At 36.9% G+C, this 11,106-nt stretch overlaps 1 protein-coding gene across 3 annotated transcripts in view; it reads right to left on the bottom strand.

Moving 5' to 3' along the window:
• Positions 1-10,202, bottom strand: part of LOC127620913 (choline transporter-like protein 5-B) — a 60,465-nt gene extending 50,263 nt beyond the window's left edge. For all 3 annotated transcript variants that reach the window (XM_052094259.1, XM_052094261.1, XM_052094260.1), the window contains exon 1: positions 10,014-10,202. In XM_052094259.1, the coding sequence (XP_051950219.1) occupies positions 10,014-10,050 (37 nt within the window). In that variant the 5' untranslated portion in view covers positions 10,051-10,202. The remainder of the gene's footprint in view (positions 1-10,013) is intronic.
• Between the last annotated feature and the right edge of the window lie 904 nt (positions 10,203-11,106).

The raw sequence follows: 11,106 nt of genomic DNA on the forward strand, positions 1-11,106 counted from the left end.
GGGGCATCCTTACCAGATGCCCAAACCACCTCAACTGACTCCTTTCGACGCAAAGGAGCAGCGGCTCTACTCCGAGCTCCTCACGGATGACTGAGCTCCTCACCCTATCTCTAATGGAGAAGCCCACCACCCTTCTGAGGAAGCCCATTTCAGCCACTTGTACTCACGACCTAGTTCTTTCGGTCATGACCCAGCCTTCATGACCATAGGTGAGGCATAGTAAAGTCTTAATTTTAATCGGTGAGTGGTGTTGACTAACAAAGGTTTACTAAAGTTATCCCAAGCCCATGTTCATGATATCATTACAGATGAATGTGTATGTACTATTTAAAAAATCTGTATGATTTTGACCTGCAATCTCTTATTTAACACTGTGGCCATGGGAAAGTGAACATTTACAGTGACAGCAAAACATTTAAGTTCCATTTTCATTTTTATCGCCTCCTAGAGGCATCTTCATGTTAAGGTGATAACAGGTTTAAAGTTTTAAAAACATAAACATAAAAAAGAATGAACAAAAACTAAATCTTTAAGATTATTTTTCTTTTAGTTTTTTCAGAGCCATGACATAGAATTTGTTTAGTTTCAGTTTTTCCAATTATGTGGATTTTTATTTTAGTATACACAAATGTTTTTTTACATTTAGTTTTCGTTTTAGTTTACAATAACAACCTTGATTTGTACCCCTAACAATCACTTTTCTCATTTCTCTTTCCCTCACTTTCTCTAATCCCCTCTTAATTTCTGCCTCCCCAACTTCCACAAAGCTTGTTTTTTTCCCCCTATCACACATAGAATAGTGTTTTGCAGGCCTTGCTGTTTAACACAAGCCTCTTTCACCGTGTCTCCATAAGGAACAGGCTATGGAGGCACGCAGGTGCAGACTGCGTGGGTTTGGTCTTATGGAAAATCTTTGTGGCTGCTTTTTCCTCTTCCCACCAGGACAAGTAGTTCCCAGCCCTTGAGATGAAGTCACAAACACAAAAAGTCCCTGACATGCTAAATCTGGTTGAAAATAAAAAAACTTGTAAGTGTTAAGTAAAATGGTAAGCCAAATAATTAGTACTGTATGTCCAAATCATCAGTATTCATAAAACAATAGTTGAAACTACATCTGCTGAGATTCTGAAATGTGCATCTACTGGACATTTTACCATCTAATTTGCTTGATAACCTGGGAAAAGGAGCCAAGGAACCATTAAGCTCAAAACGCTGAATTAAAAAATGCCAGAGAACCACGAGCCGGGCTTCTTTTTTTAAACTACAAGTGCTATTTGGGAGTCACGTGTTGCCATGTGAGGTTTGGACGTGTGAATTGTGAGCTCTGCACAATTTACTAGTTTTAATACTTTTCATGTCATAAACCAGTGAGATTTGATACACCCTGATCCTTAACAGTTCTAGGAAGACAAAATGTCCAGTCAATTTGGACAGAGAAGTGAAGGAGATTCGGTGCGAATTACTGAACGTGTCGCCAGCATTGCCGAAGGTCAGTTGGAGTTGGAGGATCTTGCTGTAATACATCAATTGAACACTGCCATGGAGACGAAATTCACTGATATGGTTACAAGAGTGGCAGAGGTCGAGAAACAGATAAATTATCTGGAGTCAACTGAGAGGGAAATAGCTGCAAATCCACTTGTGACCAAAGTAGTTTGAGCGCAAATTAAGCTCACAGGGTTCCGCCTCAGAGATCCACAGAGGGAGACAGGCCCCGATCAATTCTGGCCAAATTTCTGAGATCATCCAATAAAGATCTCGTGTTACTTGAGGCAAGGAGTAATGAAAGGCTTTCTTGGAAGAAGCATGGCATTTTCTTGCTCCCAGACTTTGCAAATTCGACAAGAGAGAAACGTGATTGATTCAAGGAATGCAAGAAACTCTTATATTAATGGGAGATGGTTATTGCACTGCTGTTCACAGTTAAATTGAGAATAGATGCTAAGGATGGCTTTACATGCCCACAGCAAGCATTGTCCATCATAAACATAAAAGAGTAAGTCATTTTGTGATACTCATGTTGCAGCCAAGGGGGCCTGACGATCTTTGTGCTTATACCTCCTATTGGTTGGAGTTTGTTTTGTGGAGTATTTCTTGCAGGACGATGGAGTGATTTTATTTTATTTAAAATTTTATTTTATGTGTGTGTGTGTGTGTGTGTGTGTGTGTTGGTCCCGCTACAGGCTTGAGTTTGTTTTGTGGAGGAACATACCTTTGGGACAGTAAAGTGGATGAATCTGAATCTTTTTATAGATCTTGTAAGAATACTGCAAGCTTCTGACACCCCTCATGATATAATATTGGGAGGAAACTTGAATCTTTTGATGGAATCAGTCCTTGATCATAGTGAAACAAAAGAGAGTAAGCCCCCTAGAACAACCCTGGCGCTTCACAGGATGTGTAAAAATCTTTGTCTTACAGATATTTGGAGACTTTAGAACCCATCCGATAGGGACTATACATTTTTTATATCCCTCATATCATCTGTTGTCGATTGCTCAGTTGGAAACATCTTAGTCTCAGATCATGCCCTGTTTAGAGGTGTTGCCACATACAGTGAAAAATAAATCATATAGTTGGCGCTTTAAAAGGGATACACTTTTGCAAAATCCTGAATTCCAACAAATGTTAAAGGCTGAAATCAATGTTTATATGGAGACCAACTGGTCCTCAGTATCCTCTGTGGGTGTGGCTTGGGAGGCACTTAAGGCAGTTCTTAGGGGCCAGATCATACAGTACAGAACTAGCTCCACTTTTGTTAGACGTTTATACAGAATCATTACAGAATGGAAAGCTTTCACCAACCATGACACAAGCCTCAGTCAGATTCTTAAAAAGGACAAAATTCCAAGCGAGTAAGAGTTATCATCCAATTTCCCTGATCCAGCAAGATGTAAAAATATTGTACAAAATTCTGGCTAACCGATTAGTAAAGTTAGGACATCTCTTATTCATATAGAACAGGTGAGGTTTATTCGGGACTGCAGCTCTTCTGATAACATTAGGCCTTTCATCAATATTATGTGGACGGTGGTGAATGATCAGACTACGGTCGCTACCATATCACCGAAAAGGCGTTTGATATGGTAAAATGGAATAATCTGTTTAAAATTTTGGATATATACAGGTTCGGGAATTCTTTTATTTAAGTTACTTTATAGACACATGATATGATTTACACACATGACATTTTATTATTCATCTCTGATCCCATCAGATCTATGCCTTGCCTCCATAGAATTATGAATTCCTTTTCTAATTTCTCAGGATACAGAGTAAATTGGTCTTTGGCTATGACAGCATGCTGCCCAGCAACGGCTTTCCAGCTGGGCACCTTCCAGAAGCCCAAACAGGGCAATACGTATTTGGTCATTTTATTCCCAGCAAATTTGTCTGATTTAGTTAGAGCTAATATTGACCCCTTAATAAAAAGGTTTTCAAACGATGTGGGCAGGTGGGCTTCATTACATTTATCTATGATTGGGAAGGTTAATGTTATTAAAATGAATTCTATTCCAAAATTGAACTTCCTGCTACAATCATGATTTTACACACCCGGCCCCTTATCAGGCTAATCAAGCCTCCGAGAGAGATAAAAGCCAACTGCGGATGGTGGTGCAACAGAGAGAATGTTCACTGGCAGCTGTCCATCCTCTGTGTGTGTTTGTGTCTTTTGGTTTACTTCTTCATTAAACTATTATGTATATTGTCAAGCTGGTTCTCGCCTCCTGCTTTTCATTGTTCCCTTTACAACTTCGTAGAAGAAGCTTTTATTTTGTCACACACATTATAAATTTAAGCTTGGGTCAGAGTGCAGGGTCAGCCACAATACGGTGCTCCTGGAGCAGATAGGCTCAAGGGCCTTGCTCAAGGGCCCAACAGTGACTTCTTGGTGGTGCTGGGGCTTGACCCCACGACGTTCTGGTCAACCGTTATTATAATTTGGTGAATAAAATTACCAATTTCTTTCCATAAGAGCAAAATCTATACATTATTCCAAACTTTTGGCCACCAGTGTAGTGTTGTCCATTTTGCGTGGGTACATTTGATCGTGTGTGTGTGTGTGTGTGTGTGTGTGTGTGTGTGTGTGTATATATATATATATATATAATGTAGTATATATTATGGGTGTGCAGCGGAGCCATAATCTGTATCTGTTCATATGAAAAATGATCTGTCTCTGTATTCGGATAGAACCGGGTGTGGGCGGGGCATAAACCGGGAGTGCATCAAAACTAAATGAAATGTCAATTTTTAAGTATTACTCTTACATTTATAGTTACTATTAATAAAATATGACTTGTATATGCCTTTTCATAATAATAGCCTAATAATAATAATAATATACAATCATTCATTGAAAACATTTTTTAAATACTTACCAGATGAAGCTGAATTAGTAGGCTACATTAACTGTGGATTATATTGTGGTTTCACCTGGTATTTCAGATATTAATATCTGCATGAAACAGAATTTTCATTTCTCTGTGAATGTTTAACAACATTTTTCTGGAGGCAGGAGGTGTCAAGTAAAATGTCAAGCACACATTTTTGCAGTGAATAATAAATACAAATTCAAACATTAAATTAAATTAAAATAAAATCAATATAGTCTACAAACAGGTGAATGTCCCATAAGTCTATAAGGAATTTTTAAGATAGGACACTATTATTTAGTTAAATAATAATATTAATAATGTAAAATTTATATAACGCCTTACCAGAGTTCAAGAACACTTAACATTTTCACATTTAGAACAGTTTAAAGAAGAAGAAGAAAAGCATGTTTTAGATTCTTCGTTTTACATAAGGAGGAATATTCCGAATAGATGAGTACTCTATGGAGCTTTTAAACCTTTATGGAGCTTTTGATCTTTTTTTCAGAATAAAGTCTTAACCAGATAATTCCTTAATTGCTAATGTGAATATAAATGTGGTCAACTTTAAGAGACGGCAAGACGAGCTCCAACGTGAAATCATCACTTCAGGTCAGGAATTGAACATAGCGCTCATGTTTAGGCTATAAATAAATACATGAGAATCACTTGTGAAACGTGTGATACATTAACATGGATATTTCAAGAAGTGAAAAGTGTATATGATGTCGTATCTTAAATAATGTTACACCTGATAAGCTCCAGACATGCACAATTAACAAAGGCCGCAAACCGAGTTAAGACCACGCACATCTGATCTGAAAACAAACCGTGCGCATTTTCATTCTTAAGGTTTACACTTTAGAAATACTGGCTGCACAGATTCATACATTCATTGTAATTTTGGATATGTTTATTTAAAATGTTGCTTTAACCTTGTGTTTTTGGATAATTAGTCAAACTAATATTTTTTATATTATTCGGATGAACCCGTTATTAGTTTTGAAGCCAGTATTCATGCCTTTCAGAATAAGGTATTCAGCTTCGGGCACATCCCTAGTATATATATATATATATATATATTCACATACATACACACACACACACACACTCACACGCCTATTATGTTGAGGTGATGCTGTCAAATTCAATTATAATCTAATATAAGCTGCAGTATGACCTTAAAAAGACCTCACCGTAACCTTCCATTAATCTCTGTCCAACCTTTTTAATTCAGGGCCCTGTGTTCATTAATTTAAGCTGTCTGTGGCTAATTACAGGGATCTCATTGGAAATCAATCACAAAACATAAGCACATGTTTTAAAAGTGTGACAAAAAGCGTGACAGTTCCCTTACTGTATGAGAGAAAAGAAAATTGCGTATACTTCTCTCAAATAAACCAGCCACAGCCTTGAGCACCAGGCGGACGACACAGACATTGCCAATGTGAGTGTGAACATGACCCCGGGATACTGTCTAAAATGTTATTTGTTCCTTTTCAATTGACCACCTTGTTGCTGTATATTAGATCTTCTTGTATTTGGCTGACCGGATTGCATTACAGGTCTTCTAAAACACAAAGTACACTAAGTCAGTCCATGCAAAAGCTTGTGAGAAAGTTTAATGTGATGACGATCGTGTAGCATAGCTCTTCTGAATCTTTAACCAAAGTTATGCCTGTGTGACAGACCTCTATTCCTGAAGAACAATGCCCCCAATACAAGACATACAGGACTAGACATAATTTAATAATACACAAAATCCTTGATGTGTGAAACGAGTCCAGTGATTTTGTCCACAGCTAAACTTATGCAACGTCCTGTGCCATTTAAAAAGAGCACTGGAAAAGGAGGATGCCACCATTATGAGGCATTTATTCCTCAGCATGGAGTTGGTGTATAATCCATCATTGTTGACGTCCCACACGCACAGTAGAGAGCTCATTCTAAACTCCAAAGCAGACTAAGACATGTCTGGCACACAGAGTAATAAACAGAGAGCTTCTTTGTACCACAGTCAGTGGAGATAAAAGATCATTTTCTTTGTTAAAGAGATAAAGAAAGAATATCTGGTCCCAAATGAATAAACTGACACCCCTCTCAATTAGCAACATAATTCCAGGCAGTTTAAATGTAGCCTCGCTTTTTAACAAGCTCAAAATTTTAATACCATTTGGACTTCTGTTAATAATGTCCTTATAATTAATAAGGTCCTTGTCGACGTAAACGTGCTGACTGTCTCTTTGCCTCTTCCCTGCAAAATTCAATACCACCACAAAGCTCAAAAACACACGTTCCAATGTCTTTTATTGTTCAAAACACTCCTTTCTCATTGGTTTAATTATGCATTTCGCAGTTTGCCATTTTTCTAACATAATGGGAAAAGCAAAGCTGGTCTCTGCCCAGCCAGAGCCATTCGATTATTTTGGATTCCAATCAGCCGACAGAGGCACTGTCTATACACTAATCATACCAAACTCTGATGATACTGGTTTAAATAGGTCCATATTAATGCATGCCATACTGTCCATGTCCATCTTTGCAGTCAGTATCAAGAACACCGTGGACTTCATGTGGGAAAACTAAAACAGTCACCTTCTTTCTATACACATTAAGAACTTAAAATAATCTATTTATATACCAAATATGTATATAATTAGAGCTTAAATGTTTTTTCCACAAGACAATAAAAAGAACAAAGTAACATAAAAGAACATTATCATAACATAAAAGGTACAAAATGGGGTTAAATATATTCTCATGTTTTTGAAGCTCTTTTTAGAGCATTTGTCCACATTTACTGTCTTCTAAAATACTCAGATAAGTATCAATTTCAGTTTAACAAAGAAATCGTTCACAAAATCAGTCATGTGACACGAGAACAAAAGACGTTTGGCATCATTGATGTCAAACCCTGCACAAAGCATATTCATTCAACATGTTTGAATGCACACAAATGAGGTATGAGAGCTGCGGCACAAAGCTGCTTTACAGTACATACAAAGTAACACACAAGTCATATGGGCAACTTTGGTGGAGATTTCTGTCCATTTTAGAGCTTGAAAGACCATCGTCACTGCATGCGTTCACTGTAAGGAAATGGATTGTTTGCAGATTGTGCAAAATAACTATTCTTGTGTTCCACGGAAGAAAAAGGTCACAGTTAAATGAAGCTAGAATTTTTTAATGTAGCTGTAATCTGTGTTAAGAGTAGAGTAGAAAGGAAGATAATGTTGCAACATTGTTTTTTAAAGGATAGCATGACAGATCCTATTGTCTGAAAATGAGGCCAATCTATTAAGTCTAATCTTTTGCAGCTTTTATAATCGCTTTTTTTCTCCTCTCTCTCTAGACAGCAGTTGAGAAGCCCAATCACACCGAACAGCTGACCCAAACATACTGTAGGTCTGCACAAGCTCTACCCTCATTCAGCTGATCCACAGCCTCCTACAAAATCAGTCAAATAACCATTTGTATATTTTACTGTCACACAAATTACACTTTCCCACTTCTTCTGCCATGACACCTAACATACATGTATAAAATAGCACTAAAATATTTTTCAAATTTGGTTTGGAACCAGATGCCAGACTGATGCACTGAGAAACAATCTTAAGCATGCCAATGGCCAAAACTACACAAGCTAAGCAACCTTGAAACTACCATATGCTTCCTTCATATCTGATGGCTTTTTCTTTTGATCTGGGTAGCTCTCAATAGACAATCTCCTAGCTCTAGGCCAAAGAGCATGACCCTGCCCTAGCGAGACAGCTGCTCCCTGCACTATTTACGTGACAAAGAAAACTTAGTTCTTTGACACTCCAATAGCTTTGCCATGGTGAACTGTCAAGGATGCAAAAATAGAGTTTCAGATGCAGTTTACAAGATGATAATAACTCCAACACTATTTTCATTGGTCAATGGCTCTGGGTGCATAGGCGTACCAGACGCATCCCTTTGGCGTGATTCTATGTGTTATAATTAGACAGATTGCCTCTGAAAAATATTTAGTGCAGTAGTGTTAAATGGTGAGGTGACCTGTGAGAGCTCTGCAGGAGCTGCATGTAGGGGTTGTGAAAGATTGGCTTCCAGAACAATGAGAAAGGTCTCAGATGAAGAGGGAAAGTGAAGTAAAACTGTTGCTTGGCTCTCTGTTGACTGAGGAATTCAACATTCTACTCCATATTGTCAATGCTCTCAAATGTTCTCAACATTCTACTCCAGACTGATTGCATTCCTAATGTTCTAAAACATTTTCAAGATACTATGCAAGACTGATTTTAATCTAAATGTTCTTAATATTCTATTACAGACTGATTAGCCTATATTCTAAGTGTTCTCTAAAATGTTCTCAAGATTCTATTCCAGACTGATTCTATTCTCAGTGTTCTAAAATGTTCTCAAGAGTCTATTCCAGGCTGACTATTTTCTCAATGTTCTAAAATATTCTCAAGATTCTATTCCTGACTGATTCTATTCTCAGTGTTCTAAAATGTTCTCAAGAGTCTATTCCAGGCTGACTATTTTCTCAATGTTCTAAAATATTCTCAAGATTCTATTTCAGACTGTTTTTAATCTCAAAGTACTAAATTGTTCTCAAGATTCTCTTTCAGACTGATTATATTCTCAATGTTCTAAAATAGACAATTTTCTCAATGTTCTGAAATGTTCTCAACATTCCAGACAGTTTTTTTTTTATCAGTGATCTAACATCTTTCCAACATTATATTCCAGACTGATTAAAACTCTGTTCTTAAATGTTCTCAGCATTCTATTCTATAATGACTGTACTGATTGTATTCTTAATGTTCTCAGCATTATACTCCACACTGATAAGCCCAAAATGTTTTACATTTTTCCCAATGTTCTACTACAGACAGATGATATGTTCTAAATTGTTTTTAACCTTATATTCCAGACTAATTATATTCTCAACATTTTATAATGTTCTCAGCATTCTATTCCAGACTGATTCTAATCTCAATGTTCTAAAATGTTCCCAATGTTATATTCCAGAAAAATTATATTTTGTGTTCTAAAATGTTCCCAATTTTTTTATTCCAGATTTTTTATAATCTCAATGTTTTAATATGTTATTATTATTTTATGTTCTATAATTATTCCACAATAACTGTATTCTCGACATTCTAATTCTACTTCTGATTATATTTTCTACTCTAGTCTGAATTTTTTTTTTTTATGTCCTCAACGTTTTGATCCAGAATTGCTATAGTTGTCCACGTATGCTAGCTGTATACCTTAACAGTACCGTTATATGAGGATTTAACACAACACAAAAAGCCCCTTCCAGATGGTAGAGCGAGCGAAAACTCCATTCCTGTTTACGATTTTGCATTCTCTTTTTGGACGTCGGCCATTAAACTTGTATGAATTCTAAAATCACAATCTGTACGGTCCTTTCAATGTATCCGGTTTTAGAAAACAAAGTAACAAACCGAGATCGGATGAAAACAGATCAGTGGAGCTTTTGTTCAGCACAGAGGTCCAAACCCAGCAGCTGATATGGCTCGAAAAGGTTAACTGCGTGAGAAACAACCAACATGCACTGGGACAGTTCCCTTTGTCAATTCAACAAAAAAACTTGATTTAACGCAATGCGATTCACAAACTACTTACCATAGTATGAAGGGGGAATTGCACTTTTCCTTGCCATTGCGCCCCCGACGACCAGTCCTCGCGTGTCTTTTGTTTATGTGATTGCATATGAGGCTGTGAATGTGAGTAGTGTATGTATGGCTCGTCCAAAAACAGTATTTAAGGCGAATCTGCTTGCTGCTGGGCCACGCAGCGGAGCGTCACTGTGTTTACAGCGCCATCACCAGTGATAGAAACAACGCACAAAGAGGCAGGCCATTATGCGAATGACGCCTCGACTATCCAATCGCTGATTTTCATTACTTCCTACTAGCCAATCCAGCCGCAGAAGACGGGGCATGTCGAAAGACGGGTGGGTAAAAAAGAGAAACCTCGAAGTCAAGCACAGAACCACTTCAGTTAATTCATAAGAGTAACGGAAATCAACAGAAGACAGTGTTGGCTATGTTTCTAAATTACTATGTGCCATGTATGGCATTATCACACAAAAATGAATTATTCTGTACGTTTTTATGTGCAGTATGGCTTTGTGGAAACCACAGTGATTGGCAAACATATAACTAAATATTAAATTGTATAGTACATGGCTATATATAATTATGTATGTTAATGATGTGATATATTATGTATATAACAATATTACTAAATCATGAGTCGTGTGATTCATGTGAATTTGGCTAAATAAGAGGTCATTTCAGCTGTACATTCCACTACCATAAAAAGTATATATATAAAAAAGAGTATATGGAACTCTGAATATTTGTTTGGACATACCTCGGCAGTACCATCTTTTTTGACATGTATCATAGTATTCTTTGAACTACATTCAATTATCATGGGATTACAATATAAGGCAATCACTGTGCAATGGTACATCATCTGTACTTTTTGTGTACGTTTCCAGGGATTTATTTTTTACTATAGGACCACTATATTTATTGGAGATTCCAACATATGTAGTAAAACACAAAAAATATAATTAGTTGATTATATTCACATTTTCTATAATAATTTTTATCACTTTCCTATTCCTTTTAATGTAAGTAAACTGAAACAAATAAATGAACCAAAAGCTGTACAAATGTAAAGGATGTTGAATTACTTTGGATGCCAG

The sequence above is a fragment of the Xyrauchen texanus genome, chromosome 27 (genome assembly GCF_025860055.1).
Source record: "Xyrauchen texanus isolate HMW12.3.18 chromosome 27, RBS_HiC_50CHRs, whole genome shotgun sequence".
NCBI lineage: Eukaryota > Metazoa > Chordata > Actinopteri > Cypriniformes > Catostomidae > Xyrauchen > Xyrauchen texanus.